Below are 22,620 nucleotides of genomic sequence, written 5' to 3'. Positions count from 1 at the left end.
AATTCTGAGTTTAAAACTTTTTCAATAAGCTTTTGGCTGGGAATGCTGTACTGTCAAAACAATTCTAGGAAGGAAGTAAAGCCTCGTGACTGGAAAATAAACCTCTGGATAGTGCTTTCAGAGGCACTGTTTTCAAATCCACATAACGAGGGAAAAAGTTCCTCCAGCTATCTATAAGTTGCACACTCTACACATTTACCATCTTAAATGAACATCATCACACTGTGCACATGATTCCAACAGCAGAAACACCCAAATGCACCGCCTGAAATTTTCAGGCTGGCTGATTTCCCAACAAAAATCAAGCCTTTTGGTGTCACAAAACAACACCAGAAGCAGGAACCTTTTAAATGCTACTTCTGCACACGTCCACTTTGAGAACCACAAGAGTGCTCGCAGCATTAAGGAACAAATCTCTACAAAGAAAATGTCCCTGCAGAAAGACCTCCTGAGGAGATGTGGGCTGAAATCTCCTCTGCTCTAAGCCATTTCCTGCTGTTCCGGCAGGCAGGAGGCTGCAATCTGCTGCCACCTGGCTAGGGGACATTTTGGGAGGAGGTGGGGGGGAGGAAGGAAGGACCCACAACACCCAACACCCCATCTGGCGTGAAGAAACCTGACCTCTATGCCAACTGTTCCCTTGCAGGACAGGAGAGGAAGGATGCCACACGCCTTCTTCCCACTGCCACTGGCGTGGAAAGAGAGCAGCACAGGGGGGACAGAAGCAATAAAACGACATCGCTCCAGAAGAGAAATACGGAATACGGCAATTCTCTTGTAAATTGTTTTATTTTGGGGCAAACCTTTGTCTTCTCACAGCTCAGAGCAAATCAACTAAACCACAATTTGCTAACATTATAAATTGAAGCTGAGAAAGTAAGCAAAAAACTGTTTTTCCTCAGCATAGCCCTGCCATCAGTCACGCATCACGGCTTCAGTGAATTCAAACCAGTTGCCATTTCCATAGGCTGAAGTTTAGGGATTTAAAGGTTCCCAGTAGTCGCCACCTCCTGTTTGCTCTAGCAGCATGACTATAGGTAACACAGTGCGAACAAATGTAGCTTGTCTGAGCTGACAGATGCTAAAATGTTGCCTTGTCAGAATACCTGGAGAAGTCTGCAGAGCTCCTTGGTTAAGGAAAAACACTCTCTGTAAGAACTGCCAAAACCGGGCATGCATATGGAGTAATAAACAAAATATCAGTTACCTGAACAAAATAAACATTAAAGGAAATGGCCGCCTGCTTCAATGCTCATTCTCAGGAGGTGCATCACAGAGCCTAGAACTTAGATTCAAACTGAAGGAATTTACATCAAATTGAAAATATATTTCCAAAAACATATTTCTGTAGGAACTGGGATGAAAGAGGAGACATTATTAGATAATGAAGAAGATTTTCTAACAACATTCATTCCTTTCAGAAGAATAAGCTATGTCTAAAGCTGTTTGGTAATTTAGATAAAGAAGTTGCTAACAAATTTGGCTGATACACAGGGAATTAAAGAGCTCAACAGCCTGTCCTGTAGGTCATCGACACCTTAACATTTGGGCATAACTGAATACTGACAATCTGACAACTCCTGTCAAGTAACAAATTGAAACTACAGAAAGCGTTGGCTAAGAGAAGACAGACATCTTCCTAACACCAACTTACTCTTGCACTGAAGAGGTTTTCTAATATGTTACACAGCATTGAGTATTTACCCATGCTTGGATCCTACTTGAAACAGAACATGAAGACACACCAAACCAATGTTCTAGTTCAGTACAGCGGGTTCCATTCAGCTGCAGCAAGAACCATGCACACAGTGTACCTGGCTTAACATCGAGGTAAGCAATCACCAGCTTACTGGTTCCTAACAACAGGAAGGCCAGGCAAACTCCAGTACAGCAACCTAGAGCCAATTCTGAGCTGCTGACTGCTCTGGTCAGCACCTCTCAGAGCTTCCATGTTCTCTTAAGAATAATTATTCTTTTGCAAACCAAGTGTATGATTTAATATCACCTGAAAGCACACCACTTCTGAAAACAAAACAGCACAGCTTGCATAACAGGTAACTTCTGGTTGTCAAAGATCTTCATGACATCAGTTCTCTTCCCCATCAGACATTTCTCAGAACTCCTTCCTGTAGGCTTCTTTTGAATCTGAGGCTCTTGATCTCCTGCGGTTTATATTCAACAATGCCCAAAGTGCCTCTTCACTTCCAAACTCGATCAGGTTCCGGATAAATGATCCTAAAGGTCAAGTTTATACGTGCGTCTCTGGAATGGTACTCCTTAGGTACTCGATGCTGTGAGCAGCATTATGGGAAAACAAACAAACATCCATGAGCTTGTGCATCTAAAATACAGGTAATCAATGTAAAGAATTTTAATATTCTGTGAGGCTTTTTATTTACTTTTCTAAACGTTCCAGAAAGACAAGATATCCATATTCCGACCACTCAGAGCCACTGAGAAAAAAAAAAAAAAGGTCTTTGCAAATTACTGTGGGCTTATTAAACTAAACTGCCATTCTTTCTTATATTCTAAGTTCCTAAATTGATTTTACTCTTTCAGCTGCAGGCTGTAACTTTCACTGAGGATGAACACAATGAACACCTACATGTGAGACAGTTCTTATTATCACTTAGCAGCTGAGTAAAAACCCATAACTTTTTAGGGGGATGCTTTGAAATTCTGAAGTAATATTAGCACATACTGAAATATTTGTTCCAGTAGAAAACATATTCCATATCTTTATGGGAATGCCTTGCACATATTTAGAGAACTGCACTGGAAGTAAAGCGCACTGAGCAGTGCCAATGAATTCTTACCTGCCAGTCCTCCTGGGTAGCTCCTTCCATCATCAGCAGAGTCCCGTGATCAAGCGGGATTCTTAGTCTCTCTACATAAGTATAGTCTCCATTCTCTTCCTAAAAAGAAACAGTGGACACTGAAGTAGACAAGTGCATTTGGCAGAAAACCAGACCTCCGTAGCAGAGTTTAAAAAACAGAGACATGGGAGGAAGAAAGGGAGCTCTTACAGGATCAGGAAGTCTAACTAAACTTCTCTGCAACCATATTTCATAGAGAGTTCAGGAGCTGAGCATTTTAAGGATGAAAGAAAGCCATATTACATCTCACTGTCTGTACAACACAGTTCAACAGCTGCTTCCTACATCCAGTGCAAAATCCTGGAGAGAGGCTGTGACTCTTTTGGAGACATCCACATGAATTAAACAGTTCTGTGTGGAAACATTCTGCAACCATAACGGCGATGCCAATGGTTAACTACTTCATCAAAAATGAACATCTTCCTTTTATTCTGAATTGGTCCCGTTTCTGATTCCAGACGGTACTTGTTGGTATAGTGCTATCTGTTACATGAAGAGTTCTTTCCTATTAAAAAAAATCTTTTTCCTGTAGTAGTTTGTAAAACAAGTTCCTTAAAACTTCATTATCATTAAGTAAAACAGATTGCTAAACTAGAAGACATCCATCAAATCGCAAGACTTCTACTGAGCTCTCAGATGACATACGACAGTTTTAAAGCATGAACTCTTCAACTAAATGAAGCAGCACCACAGCCTTGGTCTGACACACATGACATCATTTCAGAACACGAACTCCTCATTTCCAATTCCGCATCAGACCAACGCAGTGCCATTGGCACATCGCTCAGGGAAGCCAATTACACTAACACACTTGTCTTAGTCAATCACCACAGTTACTTCCTCGTGAAACCACACTGTACCTGACACCAACTGCCTCCCAGAATGCCACACGGGCAGGTACAACACTCCATGTACTCTTCGAGTATTTTCTGGTATTAGCCTTCAACGGTTGCAAAAATCTGCTACAAACCTTAAGCAACTTCTATTCAGCATCTTGCCTATTACCCCTGGCACTTTAATTACTCATTTGTATTAAAGTACTGAGTAGGAAAAACACTATTTCTCCCCCTATACAGAATCTAAGTACATAGTTGGCACACTATAGATGTCTGCTGCCAATTTAGAAAGCTGCTTAGGAAGACTGGAAAGCAACTCTCTGAAATGAGGAATTCAGAGGTTTCAGATAGAAAATTGCTTTCAAAATACAGGGAGAGGGAGGAGAAAATTTGTGCACTACTGCATCTCTGGAAGCAGAAACACGGGCTTTTTTTCCAAATCACTAAATCATTTTTTTCTTCATGCAAAAAAAACCTTGATTGAGGTAAACTCAAATCCCAGTAACAAAAAGCACTGTTTGACATAACTGATTTTGCAACTTCCTGTTCATGCCTAGGACTGGAAGTTAGGCTCAGTGTGACAGAACGTGGTTATTCACTACTGCTGGTGCAAGGGGCAGCGCTGGCTGGCAGCTCCATGCTTGTGCCTTTCTTGGTGATACCCGCAGGCCTGAGGCTGTTCCAGCACTTAGTTACGCTCATTAAACCTCCAACATCAGGGAGTGCTGAGGGCACTGAAAACCACTTGCAGTATTTTCTTTTTCAGAAGGACAATGTCCATTTGCAAAATATATTTTCGAGCTTCTGGATTTATTAGGCATTTATCTCACTCTATTAGGAGTACTGCACAATGCCTTTTTTTTTTCTTAAACATCTGGGGAAACAAGGAAAGAATTTCAAGAACAGACATCATAAACATGTCTGCTGATGAAAAGCAGTGAAATACCATTGCATGGCTGCTTTTTCATTTCACAGGATTGCACCATTTCGCTTTGTGAAAGGGCAACAGTGGACTTATTTTTAACGTCTTTTGTCTGCTGATCATAATTAAAATTAATCTTTTAAGATTAAAATTCAGGAGAAAACATTCTTTTGGTTTAGAAAAACCAATATGTAAAAGCAGCAATTACAAAATCAAAAAGGTAAGATAGAGAAAAGATCTGGAAGCCAGAGTGCTGACTCCTGGACTTCTGCTTTTCCTATTATCTTGAGCATGATAATTATCTTTATAAACTTCAAATCTTTTCTATTTCAGATTCCCATCCCTCTTTTCCAGTTTCCTCCTCTACCACCAATTGTGGAAGCTCCATTTGTATCTCCACAACAAACTGGGCTCATCTATGAGGGCTGCTCCGAAAGTAATGCCTCCTATGGTATTATGTTGGCCCACGATGTCAGAGGCGGATCACAGCAGAGGTTGAACCTTTCCACCAATATCCCATTACATTTTGCTGCCACGTGGCAGACGGCAGTGTGTGGTGCATTTCAGCTGTGGTGGCAGTGGGCCATCTCTGCTGGTGCAGACCATTATGAGCGTTCATTGTTCATTGCTGGTGAAAATGCCCAGCTAAGAGTGGTGACTGTTGAAAAACAGTGTTTTGTAGCTGAGATTTTACTCTATCAAACAGTGTTGTTACGCTTTTTGTATCTGTTGTAGTTTCCACGGAAACGAACAGAAGGCATTACTTTCAGAGCAATCTATGGATCAATCATTTTGCATTTCTGCCTGTTTATTCTCACCACCTTGATGACGTCCTCAATGCAGCTCTTTTGTGGATTCAGTGAGAAAGAGCATCAGTGCTATTGCTGTTTCCTCATGTAATCCCCCTGCCCTCCTACACAGGACTATCTTTAAACTCCTGCTGCTGACCTCGCTTTCTGCAATTGCGGCAGCCTGAAGTAATTGCCTCTTCCTCTCTACTTGTCTATAGCTGCTCAAGCCCTGCCAATACCAGCAGGGCTCCTCTAAGCTGCTGTTGCCCACAAGTCTCCTTCCTGCCAATCCACCCATCCTAATCCAAAAATCCAAGCCTTGGTTTTTACTGTGCTCCATACACTCCCATGTCAGTCTTCAATGAAGGCCGTGATGTCACCAAGGGTTATTTTTCTGCTGTTTACTAAAGTAGCTGACTTCCACTAGAACAGCTACGCAAGGGCAGCAGGACCTTATCTCAGCGTTTCACGTGAAGGACAGACCCATGTGAAGGCAGGTTCTCAGAATGCCACACACACCTCGCTGCTACCTAACATGCACAGAACTCCCTCCAGTCCCCAGCACCCACCAGTTGCCATGGTTACCAAGGCCCACGGCCGGCAGTGACTCAGCCCAGGCCTCTGTGCCCTCAGCTGTGGGCACACGGGGCTGCTGGAGCATCGTGTTAATTTCCATGAAAAGTCCCTATAGCAACTCTAGTGAGATATTTGCTTCCAAAAAACAGATGAGGCTTTTCTCCTTCTACATGTGCTGGGCTGAAATCTGAGTAGGAATTATCTTCTACTTACTCAGAAGGGAGATGATGTGGATACAGGCAGGCTCTGCATGCCTCTCTGCACTCCTTTCCCACATATTACACGGTGAGCACTTATTCATCCAGTACAGCATCACCAGAAAGGAAAAAAACAGAGGACTGGACCTTTCCTTAACCCCGCTCTGAAATCATTTTCAAATAGAAAATAATAACACCTGAAGCTAAACAGCTGCCCCCTTCCACCCCACCCCACCTCACCTCAAAGGACATAAAGATTTCCTTTTGTGGCAGCTTCAGAGTGGCCTATGTAAACCCCATCAAATCTCTACAGTGCTCATGTAAAAATCTCACACAAACACGCAATAACAGCAAATACAAAAAACAACCACCCTCAAACAAACACCAACGTGACTTGTCTTTTCCATAGGTGACTTAGAGAAATAGGTTTTTGTTCTCTAGTAAGTCCATCGATGTTACAGGATGAAATGTGCTTGTACAGATGCACTCTAATACAAAGCAAAGTCTCCAAAGGCCCTGTTTTGTTGTTCCCCAATGGCAGTTCAAGGTGTTACTGACTTCTGGTACATGCTGTTTTGTACCTGGTACACAATCACACAACAGCAATTGCTTTTACTCTTTTTCCAGAATCACTTACCACAGCGAGCTTCTACCACAGTACTTCTCACCCTGTATTTTCATGATGTCTTCCATCTCAGAATACTTAAAAGCACTTACCCGAACAGAGAGAAATGATGGCCTTTGAAATGCTAAGGTCAACATTACTAGAATGCTGGCCCTCAAAGACTATAACATGGGGACAAAAAGGAATTACTTCCACTTTGCCTCCCCAGAGGAGGCTGCCTCCAGAAAATCTGATGTACAAATAATGGCAGATCTCAAGCCAGATAAGAGCCTGAAATGCCTGCGATGACTGCTAGTGCAGATTCACCCTTCCCTAGACTACATCCCTACTCATATAATTTGCTTTTGAACGAAGCAATGATCAAACTTCAATTGTCTGCAATTGACTTTAACTTTCTCTTAATGAAAGTAAGAATGCTACATTACAATAGAGCACAAAAATTACTTCTTTGCTGGTACAGCCTGAAAGGTGGTAATTTCCATCAGGGACTCTAGCAACTCCCACTTGGCAGAGCACCTCATGCCATAGGATGCTCAGAAAATTGCAGGCTTTTGGAACACGCAAAGAATACATAACATGACATATAATTTAAGTACAAATTCCCTTAGGCACAGGATATACAGCTAATAGCAACGTGTTCAAACATCACTCTGCACGTGGGCATCTTACTTTAGAAACAGGTATGTCACAATTGCAAAAGGAATACTTCGTATATAACAAGACTGAGTTACTCAGAGCAGATCAGAGACACTAAAGAAAAAAAAAATGAGGAGACCTGATGGATACACGTATGGAAAATGATCCAGCTCAGGAAGAAGAAAGGAAAAAGCTACATATTACAGACCAAAGAAGCTGGTCAATTACGAATGGCATAGATTGAATTCCCCCTTTACTCATAGTGGATGTTTTTTGAAAAAATAGAAAATGAAACAAATAGACATCTCGCCTAAGAACTGCGCCTAGTTTTTAAGCAGAAATTGCAGAGTTTATACTGAAATCTAGGTGGCTTCGATTCTGATCCATTGAAAGGGAACACATGCAATCTAGAAACGAACTCAAGCACTATTTACAGCTTCCTAGAAGAATGAACTTGCCAGCTGACATTTTGTTAACATCGCAGCATCCAAGACACTTCCTCATGCTATGCCCAGTGATACAGTGCACTGGTTATGTGATCTCCTGCTCAAGGACCACTGGATTAAACTCCTTTCACACAATACGGGATCTACAAACTAGAGAACTGGTGAAGAATACAAGTTACTTAGTTTTCCAATTGAAATTCTGATCTGTTCTGTTCACAGCTGGGTGACCCATGAGAGGCAGATTTCAGTACCTCAGCGCACAGTTTTCCTACACATTGATCATCTCCACCTCTGCTTTTTGAACTTTATTCAGTTTATTCAGAATTAATAATGACATAAATAGTTAGCAAACTTCTTCCCCAAGATCCAAAGTACTTTCCAGACTACATACACATATATTTAAAAAATAATAATTATTCTGACAAAACCTCACTGCAAGCATACTGCCACATAAAAGAAGACATGCAGAAAAGACATCTGAAGCAAGATACCCTAAAGTAAGGCTCGAGTTCTCAACAAGGAAATGTGTGATTCCTTTACTTCAATCAACACGCACTACAGAATTGGAGTGTGAAGCAGTAAGAAAGCTCTAACCTGTAACAAAGCATTTTATCTAGAAAAAGTATTCCTTACAGAAGCAGCAACTAACCCCTGAGAGGATGTTCCACACATGCTTCCCATCCAAGTAATGATCCCTGTTTATTCTGTGAAGTGTGATACCAGAGTTTGGTATTTTAGGGGAAAGAAATGAGCAGTTCCTTCCTGCTGTTCACTGTCTCTCAACCTGAACATACACAAGCCAGAATGCAAACAATGCGAAGGGGTTTTTTACTTACAAGAGCAGTCAGAGCTATTCTGCATCCCACACATACTATGAATTACACAATGCTTAAAGGAGTTTAACAAAATGGTATCAAATCTATGGTTCATTTACACAGTGAAATCACCCTTCTAACATTACTGATGACAAGGAATGGGAAAGGACCTGCTTATGGCAAAGCAATAGCCAGGCTGCAATTACACTGCTGTGCATTATTTCAGAGCCATTCCATTCCACCTTGAAAATGTCACATTCCATGCAATGGACTTTTTGCTTCCTATACTTATTCCACAGAACTTTATGAACGCGTTTTCACTAATTACTAACGTTACTAAATGTTTCCAGTTATTAAATTATATAAACAGAGGGAAAGTACTGAAGACATGACACTGTTGAGCGTACTCACAGGGGAAGGTTTCTTCCTCATCTCAAAGATCCGGGTAGCACCAAAGCTGAGCGAGGCAATGACGGGATTTTTTCCCAGCGATGGCTCATCATCACTGTGCCAGTCCACACTATCCTTCTCATTTCGGTACAGGTTGCAGAGAAGGGAGTTGAAGGTATGGCCAGTGAACTCCTCTATGTGCTCCTTTAGCATGGTCAGCACAGGATGCCACTGCAATTGGCACAATGAAAGCAGGCAAACAATAGCATTAGACACAAGAGAAAAACTATCTTGGATAAGAAACAAAACACAGTGCACTTTCACCACAATAAACTTGAAGCTGAACAAATGCCTCTGCACAAATCTCACTGAAATTTTTGCAAAGCTGAGGAATGAGCTTTCTGCAAAACATGCTTATGTTACCTATGGCTCAGTACTAAATCAAAAATACGAAGCCAGTCTGCTTTTCACACTGATGTTGGCAGCCGCCTCAATTAACTGAAAGGTGAGAAAGTCAATAGAGTAAAACTTGTTTAATCTGACCATGAGCAAACAGTAACAGTTCTGAACTAAAACAAAAGCTAGACAACCTCTCCCATGCATGCCTCTCTTTTTTAAATTTCCTGTCCAAGTCAGAATAGTTTAACATATGGGTCTGACAGCATCTGACTGACTGAACCACTGCTAGAAAAAAAGAAAAAGTTGGACTTGGTGACTAAATGACACTCAGCTCCCCGCAGCTGACAAAGATCCAGAGACAACAGTTGGCCAAACACTGGCACGGCACAGCCCTCTGTTCCCAGGTCTATTGGCACAGCTTGCTGAGCCCAGCTCGTCTTCTCTTGGGGTTCTGATTTCAGCACTGTAACTTTTCAGTGGTTCACAAAATGAGTATCACGGGCCCTGAATTTCAGCCTTTCCTTTGCTGAGATCTTACTGTGCCCATAGCCTATGGCAGCTATGCACATTCCATTACAACTCAGTCCATTGAATCATTACTCAATGTTATAAACTTACATCATGGCTTTCGTCTGTCAGAGTGCTTTTAAGCACGATATAAGCTAAAAGAAAAAAAGGCTCAAAGCAATGTAGGCCAGAATCTTTGCCCATTACATAAGCAGATCAAGAGAGGACAAAGAACTGATTCCAAACCTCTGGGTGAACACTGGAAGGAGGAAGAACAGGCAGACAGAATTAATTCCCAGTACCAACCTCAAATAATCAGGTATGAACCACCTTCCTTCCATGTTCCCCCACATTTGGGGGTTTTTAACCTATTGGCTACACTGCAGGAACCTTCAACATGTCATCTTTCTGTTTGGGGTTTTTCTAGCAAAGTCACCCCTACAGTGACTAAGCATCCTATGAATAATTAACTATACTTGAACATAGCTTGTAGCTAAGAGATACATAGGGAAATCAGTAGCAGATGCCAAAAATGCTACAGCTTGTACTTGGTTGAGTTGCCTGAAGGAAAACCACTGGATCTCAAGAGCTGCAGTATGCAGTGAACATGCAATGCAATGACAGAAGAAAGCAATGAGAATTACTGAAAGCACTTTTTAGTGACCCTGCAGGGTCACTAAAAGAAACAGACTGCACCGGGTTCCTTCAATTTCTACCACAAAATTGGTATGGGTGAAAATGTTATATAGTCAATTTTACATTTCAGTGGAAACTTCACTACAAACCAGCAGCTGTGGAAGTCATGCTATTATGAAACATTACTGCTTCTCTAACTACATCTATGCTTATAAAGAATTGTTCCCCAAATACCAAAATTCACTTAAGCACTTGGCAGTGCTGCCATCACACTCAGCCTTACCAAACAAAGAAGGAGGGGCACAAAACCAATTACTCCTGTGGATCAAAAGATCAAGGCAGGTAACTGGCTTTGGCCACGCTGCATATCAAACTACATTTGCCTACACTCAGGATATTTCTGTGCCATAAATGCTATTCCACAGGTAAGAGCAGTGCTCTTTACACCATCCACAGCTTCTTCAGGCTGCAGGAACTTCCACCTACAAAGCTGAGTAAGATGTCAGAGTGACCACGTGCAGTCTACCCACATACCTGTCTATGGGCAGTTCCCATGGGCAGTTTCCAGACAGCGGCAGGGCTGGTTGCCAGCTAAGTAAATTTGCTGGTGCACATCACCTTCCTTTTCCCAGTAAAAAGGAGAGTGATTCAGGGATAAAAGATCAGGTCAGCATGTATGACTTATTTGGTCTTTGCATCTCCGGGATAAAAAAAAAACTAATCAGTGTTCCAATGAGTGCTAATTCTCAGCTTCAGATAAATGAGACAGAAACAGTGAACTTCAGGGCACATGGGCTCTATCTAACCTCTAAGCAGCAACAGCTTCCACAACAGGCAACTCTGAACTAGATTTAAATCATTAGCATATAACAGAATGATTTTGTTAATGCACTTCAAAACCCTAAAGTCATTCTGCTTCTAGAAGAGTCCAATTAAAATAATGTGCAGTGAGTAAGCACAAAAAATGCCTCTTATCCCACCACAAATTCCACAGGCTTCTAACTATGGAATTTCTCAGACTACAAAATCTTTATAGCTCATCTTGTTAAGTAACACTTTCCTGCTCTCAAACTGAGCTTCGCTGGGGAAATGTTCCCCCCAGCAGCAGTTCTGGGACTCAGGACACTTTCTGCATGCCATACAGCCTTCAATAGTCACAATTTATGGTTCAGAACACAACAGACTAGTGTCTCGGAACTGTAAAGCAAAGCAATACCAGGAAATAAGCTGATAGGACAACATGCTGGAAGTCAGAGAGAGTAACTGAACAGGAACAAAACATCAACACATCACTTGGGAGGTTTCTGACCATTCCAAAATAGCATGGGAAATTATGAACAATCTGAAGCTGCTGAGCAGACACATGATGTACTGAATTTCATAATGTTCACATAGGAATCAACAACATGCCTACATTCTCATTTCAGCTGTATTGAATTGAAGTGTTTCTAAATGCAAATATTTCAGTAGTTGATATTATCACATCTTTACAGTGAAAAACTCAGTATGACTGCATATGCTGTAAACTCAGTATGCTACATGTATGCTACAGTCCTCAACATTACGATGCATAGAGTAAGTCACACAGAACAGTTAGGAGTTTTGTCCAAAGCTACATAGCAATCCAAGCCCCAAACTTTGAATTAAACCAAAGAAATAATTTCCTTTCCCCAACTTTTAGTCACTCCATCATGTTTCTCTCAACCAGTCCACTCATAACACTTATTTTACATAGTTGTCCACATTCCACTACAGCCTGATGCTGATCACAAAGAAATTCTGATAGATGTTCTAGATAAAAAGAAGACATAAGAGACTGTTTGACTCTCAATCTCTGCAGTGCTTTTATTTTGCAGACAACAGAAAAAGGAAACTGTGCACAGATACATACATGTGGGTTTGGCTGCATTGTTATCCTGGAGTAAGTGTAGGGAAGTTCCCCATACCAGGAGGTAAGTCGTGGTTCCTCAAAAGATCCTTCTGAAAAAAGAAAAACAAGAAGGCTTTCTCAGTTGCTCTATCACAGGCCTTGAAAATAGAAAGATGCAATTCTGGCACAGAAACTTCATCAAAAAGGAATGACTATCCACCCTCATCAAGTTTAAAAGCCACCCCTTAGAAATCCCTCAGCCTTACATAATGAACCCAAGAGAAGGAATATTACTCAAGAGCAGGCCGGCCTTGTGCTACATTTTTGATCCCATGCAAAAGGGATCATCTTGCAAAAATCTTGGAACCACATCAGTTTTCTCATCCCTGTGCCAGACAGGGCAACAACTGGACAAATTAGATAGTAGATAACAGCAGGACAAGGGGAAATGGTTTTAAGTTGACGGAGGGAAGATTTAAGTTGGATGTAAGGGGGAAGTTCTTTACAGAGAGAGTGGTGAGGTGCTGGAACAGGCTGCCCAAAGAGAGGCTGTGGATGCCCCGTCCCTAGAGATGCTCAAGGCCAGATTGGATGGGGCCCTGGGCAGCCTGGTCTAGTATTAAATGGGGAGGATGGTGGCCCTGCTTGTGGCAGGGGGGTTGGAGATTCATGATCCTTGAGGTCCCTTCCAACCTGGGCTATTCTGTGATTCTGTGAAATTAAAGATAAAATTACACTGAAATTTGATTTATAATCATAGGTTGCTTTGGATTCTCCCAGTTCCAGTACCCAATACACTGACCTCAGCTGCAATATATAGCCACAGGGAAGCATGAAGTGGAAGGGACTGCAACATCAGTGGGATTTTAAAGAAGCAGGAAACAGCAAAGCTGGACAAGCTGCCACGTTTTTGTTAAATGCACATGCATTCCTTGGTGTACTATAAATGCCAGGTATTTTCAGCTTCTGAAAAGACTACTTTGGTAGCTATTTCTCATGTTTGATGGGTGGCATTCTCCATTATACAGTATCTTTATTACCAGCTAATAAACACAGATGTTGAAGAAATTTTCCAGCCATGATCAGTAACTACTCCAATATATTCTTTTATATCCATTCCTGACTGGAAAAGAAATCTAGATAAAACAGGTGCCCCTTAGTGAACAAATCCAGAATAGCATCTTACTTACTGAGTACTGCTACCAAAAGTCAAAGACAAGGGAAAATAAATGTGCTCTGCTGGAATTTTAAGTGAAAGTGGAAAAAAATATCATTGATGACAGAACACAAAGAATGCAGTTTTCACATCATCAGTGGGAGATGGTAAGAAGAAATGGAGTACAGACTTAAAGGAAAAAAAGAACAGGAAAAAGAGCTGGAGACAGCACAGAAAAGAAAATCCTTTAGGGTTTTAAGATAGAAAGGCACCTTTACTTTCTCTTCAATTTGAAAAGATCTGATATAATTGTGTATAGGAACATGGTGATGTAGATGTGAAAAATAAGCAGCACTATACTTCAGGTATGCATCGAATTGCTGGAAGGCAATGTGCAAAAGCAATACACAAAATGAAAAATAGGCAACATGCGGATTTTGGTGCAGAAATGGCATGGAGATGAAAAGTCAAGCTACACACCTTACCCTGCCTGGTGTGAGTTCTCTGACCCCACGGTACGTCTTGGAGGAGTTGTTCAAACATCCAGTCTGCCTGTTCCGAGTCAATGAAGCCAGGAACCAAATGAATCCTAAGGAAGAACACATATGAAAAAACAAAGGAATAAAGGCTTCTATATATGCTTTGATAAAATATTCTAATTTATAGGATTCCCAAAGAAAGTAAGAATGCCTATAACACAAGCAGAGAAGTCAGCAAAGATCCTGCTGGATCTTCCTCTAACCAAATATGTCTAATTGTTTTTCAAACCTATAAAACATGATGACAATAAGCCACAGTCAGCCATATGCTGAGCAAAGAACAGCATTCTTATCACACTTGATAAATTAGATATCTCCAATTATGGCACTACCATCAACACAGATAGTAATTTCCCTTCATTCACCATGTCCATGGCACTTAGAATACAATAGCCCTTTATCATTACTGTAACTCTATCCTTTCTCTTGCAAACACAAGGGCGTGAGAGCATTTAACTTCCCCTATTTTTACACTTATGTATATTTTGACTGTACTAACAGAATTCAAAATCTCTGGCCACTGTGTTTGGCTGCAGAGAAGTGCTGCTTGTGAGGGGTTAACTCTTATGAGCGTGCATCACTCTAGAGACACCACAATAAGACAAACAAAAGATGTTAAAAAGATATATAAAAGTCTAATTATTGACTTTTGATAGATGTATGTGATCCAATAACACCATAGGAAAATATAAACTTCAGTGACAGAATAACAATATTGGCTGTGTACAATTCATCCGTGCCCTTGCTGACACACAGTACCAACCCAAATTTGCAGCATTAACTTTGGAACATGAAACAAACAGACACATTTCGTCCAAGAGCATTAGATATACTACGCAGCAGACGTTAGAGGTGCCTTCTTCTCTTTGGTGCTGCTCAGAACTACTTGAGTGTCTGCTGCTCGATAAGCAAACTGCTTCCAGGGGTGCTCTGAGCAGATGATGGGCAACGTGCGCCTCCTACAGCCAGAAGTATGCAGAGACCAGATTGCAAAGAGCTGCCTCAACACCTCATGGTTCAATAAAAGCACAGAACAGGTTTCCAAAGACATATTCTCAACTTACCTAGAAACACCGGTTGGTCCTTTGCTGAGCTCATACACACCGGGCTTGCTGGGGATAGAAAAGAAAAAACCATCAGACCAACCAACAATAAGGGATCTCACCCTGAACAGCACAGACTGTAACTGCTGTAAGCTCGTCCTAGGAGAGCTTTCTTCAAAAAACAGCAAGGTTTGTGTTCCTAAGGGAAGCAAAAGTGTTCTGAAGGGGTGATCAGAATGAGGCAGCAAAGGATGCTTCAGAAACAAATGAGTTTGTGCGTGCTTCCTGCTCCTTACTCCCACTCTTGTCCAGGCTCAATACACGGTTTTTTAAAGCTCTAGAGGCAAGTAAATGAGGGATCCCACCAGGAAATGAAAGGAGACACCACCAGGACTGTACTCTGACCATTATCCTTACAGTTATGGCTACACCAAGAGCATGAGTTCAACTGTAGATGCAAAGTAAACAGGTATCAATCAGAAGACAGGTACTATCATCCTGCCAATAGCAAAGCATTCATCTGTCTGCAAGACACAGAGAAACCAAACCAAATGTATGGAAGCAACATTTTAACCACAGGAACAGGGAGTAGAGCAGTTTTCTCCTCTGTTGCATGCGATGCTACTGTGAAGTTTTACTTACTCTCAAATGAGCTGCTTGTTTCTGCCACTACCTCATTTTTCTACAAATCTAGCTCCATACTTTATATCCCTTTTTGCCTAAAACATCCCAGAAGTTAATCACTGTCCAGCATTGCTCCTCTGTCAAAACAGTTGACCAGCTCTAAATCATCACAACCTGTTTTGCATTGTGCTTTATTCAAGAAAGTTGAAAAAAACAGAAATTTGTGACCTCCTCTGTACCGCACATACAGTCAGAGCGTAAACCTTACAATACTACCTATGGCACACTGTCTTAATGAGAACAGCATCTCAGTTTTGATTCCTCTCTATTTCTTCATTTGTAAAAAAAAAGCACAACAAATCAAAGGTCAGTGAATCATCACTGCATGTTTTAACACACTGAATTTGCTTAGTACATAGAGGCTACATTACTGCTACTAGCAAACAAACACAACAAAAGAACATATGGCTGTATCATCATATTGAGATGGAAAGTTAAATCATGAGAATAACTGTTATAACGTCTAAGAGCTTCTGGGAAATTCAGCTGCTATTTCCACCAATATTTTTGTGAATCTTGACAGAAACACCTCTCTCAAAAAGTAGCTCCACTTAAGGGACTGCTCACTGCCACACCAGTAGTGTGAGCGCTCTGCAGAACATCTCATCTGAACTGTGTCTGCTCTGCATGGATACTCATGAAGCATCATACCTGAAGTGGATCCCTCAGCATACAAACACTGTATCTGAACAACTGGATCTGCAACCTGCCTCACAGGAACTACTCATTAAGAAAATTCTATCACGATAACCAAACTGAAGCAAATTTAATTTTGAAAGCCTTTAACTTCACCACAGACTACCACACTTTGCTACACTTCATACCAATTCTACTCCGGGAAGATCGCCATTTTTACATAAAGGGAAAGTGACCCACACCACTTGAGAATCTAAGCTTTGCTATGACACTAACACCTACTTTTCTAAACCTTCAAAGGAAACGCTGCTTGAGTTGCCAGCTACATACCTATATATCACCACATCATTTTCAATGTAGTTTACACTGGGAGTTTTCTAGGAAAATGTACACTGTTAACCAAAGCAGACGTGTTTGTGGTTCTTATTCAAGAATCCCCTACTGTTTCATTCTATACCAAAGCTGTAGTAACTACTAAGACAGATATGAATTTTCCTAACTATTGACTCAGTTCTGGACAAAAGTTCAGGGGTTGGACCCGATGATCTCTGGAGGTCCCTTCCAACCCCTACAATTCTGTGATTTTGTGAAAAAAGTTCACATTTCATACTGAAATTTCTTTCAAAGGTATGGATGTTATAAGAGGAAAAGGAATGCTTTTTTAGCAAACTCCCCCTGTTGAGCAGGGCAGACAAGCTGCAGGAAGCAGTTAAGTCCGCTGCATACTCACTCTATCACGCCTGCCTCTGGAATTCTGCGTTCCACCTGAAAGGAAATCAGACAACACAGGGTGAGTACTAAACGTTCAGGTACCTGACACACCCCAGCCAAACAAAGCCCACTGCCACTTCTGCTGACTCTAGATGGACAGAAACCATAGCGCTGGTGAGAAAAACACACCACTGCACAGCTGCTAAGCTGCAATATACCTCCCCCCTCCAAAACCCTCACGTGCAGCCAACCTTCCAGACAGATTTTAACAACCGAACACCCCTTTCAAGGACATCCATTAATAAATTATTTGGATTACTGCAATACTGAATTAGAATTTTAAAAAATCTTGGCCTTACATTCTGAAGTAAATCTCAGCTTTACATTCAGAAGTAAAACTACAGAGCAAGGAGAGGAGAAACAAACAAATCTCAGTCACGGCCAACGAGTACAACATCAGACAGATCAGACTGCAGGAGTCAGCAGCTTAAAGGGCACCGTGGGACGGCAGTTCTTAAAGATGAGCACTCTGGCTGCCCCAGGGATGTACGCTTCTCTTCCCTGAGCTCAGCGCTGAGACACGACGTGGTTCTGACAGCAGCACACAGCACTACGGAGGAGCCAGGGCTCTGCCTGGAGAAAGAGAACCCTCTCAGAGCACCTCCAAGATGACTGCATGGTATTCCTGCCTAGACTGAAGCCAAACGGACGGGCCACACGATTTCAAACTCTGCTTGGTAAACATCAGAAGTTCAGCTCGGCTTTTCGTTTCTTTTCAAACGTGAGACCACAATCTCAAAGCCCGCAGTTTTTCGCTTATTACTGAAAGTTTCAGAAAGCTTGATAGCCCGCTAGAAGCCGCTTCGCTTTTACCTCTGACGGCTTTTCAAAGACAAACTGCTCCTGAGAGCGGAGCCGATCTCTCCTCCCCCACGCCTGCCCGCCGCCCGCGGGGGAACGGCTGCCGGCCTCGGGCGCCTTCGGTGCTGCAGCAAAGGGCAAAACAAAGCACGTGAAACCGCACTCCAACGCACGGAAAGCGCAGCGCTTCTCCTCGCAGGCGCTCAGGAGCCCTCCTTCGGGCACCGGAAGAAGGGAGCCCTGCCGAACAACGGCTCCGCTGCTCGGCCCCGAGCGCGGCCGCCGCCCCCGGCTCTGCCCGCCGGCCCCAGCCGCCGCCCCGCCTTGCCTGCCAGTCGCCCCTCCGCCCCGCCGGCCCAGCCGCCCTGCACGCGGGCCCGCCGCCGCCTCTCCGCCATGGCGCCGCCGGCACGGCACGGCACGGCCCCTCCCCGCGCTCCTCCCCGAGCCGCTCCTCCGCCCGGAGCTGAGCCGCGTGGCCGAGCTCCTGTCCCCCTCTGGTGGCTGCAGCGGAGCCTGCAGGGCTGCGGCTCGGCGCAGCGCGGGGACGTAACTGAGCAGCTCCGGTTAAGGGCTCATCGCGCTGCTTCAGCGATGCGTTTTAAGAAGGAAACCGACACGCCAAAGATTGAGTGTGAATGCCATTTTATTTGTTTGACCAAGTGAAAAACCCACACAGATCAGTTAGTCCAATGCTTCCACGTCACATCCAGGCTTACAAAACTGGTACCACCAGCCTCTCCATCGCTGTTCTAAAAAAGTAGTAATGAAGAAATCAAGTGACATGACCTTCAGCTCAGATCTGATCAGCACCATTGCATCGGTATTCGGGTCTTTTCCACTGTACAGGAATGTCAGCCCCAAATCGTGTCTCAGTGCAACACTTCAAAACCAGAGCTTGGAACTGTTCCTCAGGGACCAAAACCAACCTGGAGCCACTCACCACAGAAAACACTGGTACCACTTGCCATTTAATTTGGCTTGGAAGTTCTGGTGCATTTCACACTTACAGAAAGGAATGTTAGCGACCACATCTTTAGAGATCAGGTAATAGACAACAGCAGTGCAGACCTCTCGCGTACTCTGACCCATCTCGGAGTTGGATAACTTCTATAGAACAAATCAGTTAAATTGAAAACAGAAAAGTTCCACGTTTAAAGTAGTTTACTGGTTCTCATTTGTAAATAAGTCAGGAATCACATTCTGAATGGCCTCACCAAAAGACAGACTGATGTAACGCAGAAAAAATGTATCCATCAGTGCTAAAGGAGAGTAACTCACTTCAAGCTCTGCATTTAAAGTGCCAGTAGTCTCTTAGAGAGCAACCAGCAAGTAACACATAACTCATGACATATAGCCACATTGTGCTATCATCCTCTATTACAGACAGCAGACACTGAACTTTTAAAAACGTTATGAATCGAAGCTACATACAACTGAAGAGTTGCCTTCATATTCAAGAAGCAAGAATTTAAGTACTTACTGAAATGTTATTTTACGTATATATTTATAGATGAGCAATCACACTCATTTGGGTTTGTTGGGGTTTTTTTTGGACCGCTTCCCTCAAATTCATAACCAGAAGTCACACTGAACCCTTGAAGTTCACATAAATGACCGCTCAGGTTTTAGTGCAAGAATCCATTTCAAGACAGTACCAATCCATGAGCAGACTTCTGAAAACATCAGGTTAAGGACCATTTTGTGATCATCCTTCCCAAGTAGTGATCCTTTCTAAGTTACACAGACCGTGCAAACACAGAAGTCTGAAGTGGAGGTACTCTTGTTTTACAGAGAGATGACTTTGACATAGCCCGAGTCTGTCCCTCCCTGCCATGGTGCCCCAGTTCCTTTGACTAGGCCACATGGCAGGGGAGCACTTGCTAGCTGGCTGACAATGCTGAATCCTTGCAAGTATCCTAAACTGAAGCTGGGAAAAGTTACACTCTGAATAGAACCAGGTTTCCTTTTCAAAGAAATATACTCCCTTTCCCACACATCCCTACCTCTGAATATGTCAGAACTACTATTCTTCTGCCTGTCACCCAAAATCATGAGACGCAGATGTGATGGATGCTATATAACCAAGCTGTTCTTCAGCAGTGCAGTGTCTGATCAAGTCTGTTTAAGTATTTCTTAAAGCACAGCGTAATTTTAGTCCAAAACACTTCCCAACTCAATAAAAAAACCTATAAACAAATAAAGCCTATTTTGAAATCAGTATTAGAAGTCAAGAACTTGCCGTTTTGCTTATTAGAAAGCACACTTACAACTGCAGATGTTTAAAACATTAGGTCTACACGGTGCTGAGATGCAGGCATGGAACCTGCAGGAGTTCCAGGCTTCCAAGATCTAGCTGCCTGCTATTTACTTCTCCTTCAGCTTCTTCAAAAAACGAGCCCGTACTTGTTTGTTTGTCTTCATGACTAAACTCTTAGCAGCAGGTGTAGGTAGAATAGAGAAGATCCAGGCCTAGAAATCAAAGGAAAAAAAGCTCCGTTTTTACAGACTGTACAAGGCTAAATCAAACCATTACCAGCACACGTGAACTTAATAAAATTATGATTAAAAGTTAAATAAAATTCATTTTTGTTCTTTACTATTCTAAACTGCTGTTCTATCAGGCAGATAGAACATATTAGATTCTTGTGCCTCCCAAGGTAACTTACCATGACGGCATGGGGCAGGCACCCGTTGGTCTGGGACTGCAGGCCTACTGTGGCTATGGCAGCTCGCACGAATGTTTCAGGACTGGGCTTACTGAAGGTTGGCTTGCGGATTTTGGACAGTTTTGTTGCCACGTAATACGGGAGAACACTCTGCAAGCAGGAAAGATCACAATAGGCACAGAACACCTTCAAATTAACTTACAGATTCGATAAGGAACCAAAACCATTAGCAATCAGGTAACCTACATACTGAATTTTGAAACATAATAGCTTAAACTAGTCTTCTTTTTAATTCTGATCACAACATCTCAGAGTACAGTAGTAACATTTTCAATCAGCTATCCTGTGACACACTTCATAATGGGCCCTCAAGCCATGCTTTTTGCATACTTACTTTCAACTTCTCAACCTAAGTCTCTGAAGTAGTCAGAATGCCACAAACTAAAGCTGTTCAACCAGGTATTAATATCTCAGAGATCTCACAATCTTACAAACATTGGAACCTTACCAGCACTTTGAGAAGGATACCCGAAGATATGCACAGTCCTATAATGATACCAATGATTCAGTACCTGCATTTGCTACAGTTTGCCACAACGGTGATACACCATGAGTTGCAAACCTTTATAGCAGGTATCTGAAAAGCATCCTTCCCCTTCTGCTACACTAGTAGATCTCAAAATATCATCTCTAAAGTCAGCATACTTGGGCAAGTTATGCTGCAGAAACTTGTGTCAAAACATTTAGTCTTTAAAAGAACAATGACCACATGATCTCAGAAACATCACCTTCCCCAGTTCTGGAGAGCTTAACATGGGTGAAAGGAACAACTACAAGTCTCAGTGGATCTAAAACCACAGCTGTATAGGAATTTGAACACCACAAAGAGGAAGCAGGACTACACTAGCAGCTTATAGAATGTGCACCTCTCTCTACAAATGGGACTGAGAATACAGATAACACACTGAAAGATTCCACATTCAAATGGAGAGAAAAACTTGGATCCCCGAATTTCAGAAGCGTAAGCAGTCACCACTGACTTTAAAGTCACCAAAAGCTTTGATAAGAAAGCTATTCAGTCTGTGTGGTGGTTTTACCTATACATGCAGCTAAGCTCCATCACACTTCATCTCCCTGAAGAAAGAAGAGGAGAAAAAGGGCACTGAGGTTGAGGTAGAGACAAGATCACTGCCCAGTAACCATTATGGGCAGAACAGATTCAACCTAGGGAGATATCCAATAATTTACTGCCTAGAGCAGTGAAATCTACAAACTAAAGACACCTTCCTCCCACTCATCCTCTTCTACTCCTCCATGGGCTGCACATGGAGATCTGCTCCATGTAGTGCCCGTGGGCTGGGATGCAGCCTGCTCCACCGTGGGCCTCTCTTGGACTGCAGGGAAGAGCTGCTCTGTGCCTGGAGCACCTCCTGCCCTCCTTCTACACTGACTTCAGTGCCTGAAGGACTGTTTCTCTCCATTTTCTCACTTTTCCTTCCCAACTGCAGTTTCTCAGCTTTTTTTTTTTTTTTTTCCCCTTTCTTAAATCTGCTCTCCCAGGGGCACAACGAGCATTTTGCTCATGGCTCAGCTCTGGCCAGCAGCTTGTTCCTTTTGGAGCCAGATGAAGCTGCGTTTTAATTCACATGGGGCAGCTTCTGCGCTCTGCTCACAGCAGCCACCCTTGCAGCCCCCCACTCCCAAAACCTTGCTACATAAACCAATGGAGTCTGATACTGTAATAGCACAGGTGTCTAGTTTAAGTTTTGTCCACATTTTGTTACATTTCTAAATTGAAT

At 42.5% G+C, this 22,620-nt stretch overlaps 2 protein-coding genes across 2 annotated transcripts in view; both read right to left on the bottom strand.

The window, feature by feature from the left end:
• Positions 1-752: 752 nt before the first annotated feature.
• On the bottom strand, positions 753-18,592 carry ALKBH3 (alkB homolog 3, alpha-ketoglutarate dependent dioxygenase). The gene is made up of 9 exons (XM_090140820.1): positions 18,481-18,592; positions 18,165-18,277; positions 17,311-17,345; positions 15,282-15,329; positions 14,164-14,267; positions 12,544-12,632; positions 9,132-9,341; positions 2,817-2,915; positions 753-2,291 (listed from the first exon to the last, which is right to left on the bottom strand). The coding sequence occupies exons 1-9, from the start codon at positions 18,548-18,550 to the stop codon at positions 2,199-2,201; spliced, it is 861 nt and encodes a 286-aa protein (XP_089996946.1). The 5' UTR covers positions 18,551-18,592; the 3' UTR covers positions 753-2,198.
• A 188-nt stretch (positions 18,593-18,780) lies between these two features.
• HSD17B12 (hydroxysteroid 17-beta dehydrogenase 12) overlaps positions 18,781-22,620 on the bottom strand; it is a 74,808-nt gene continuing 70,968 nt past the window's right edge. Inside the window, exons 10-11 of the mRNA XM_031593360.2 lie at positions 20,822-20,971; positions 18,781-20,624 (exon numbers count right to left, since the gene is read on the bottom strand). Of these exons, the coding sequence (XP_031449220.2) occupies positions 20,520-20,624; positions 20,822-20,971 (255 nt within the window). The 3' untranslated portion in view covers positions 18,781-20,519. The remainder of the gene's footprint in view (positions 20,625-20,821; positions 20,972-22,620) is intronic.

Source organism: Phasianus colchicus, chromosome 5, assembly GCF_987193195.1.
Source record: "Phasianus colchicus chromosome 5, bPhaCol1.hap1.1, whole genome shotgun sequence".
Lineage (NCBI taxonomy): Eukaryota > Metazoa > Chordata > Aves > Galliformes > Phasianidae > Phasianus > Phasianus colchicus.
Note: the sequence above shows the minus strand (reverse complement) of the source record. Positions and strands in the feature narration are given on the sequence as shown.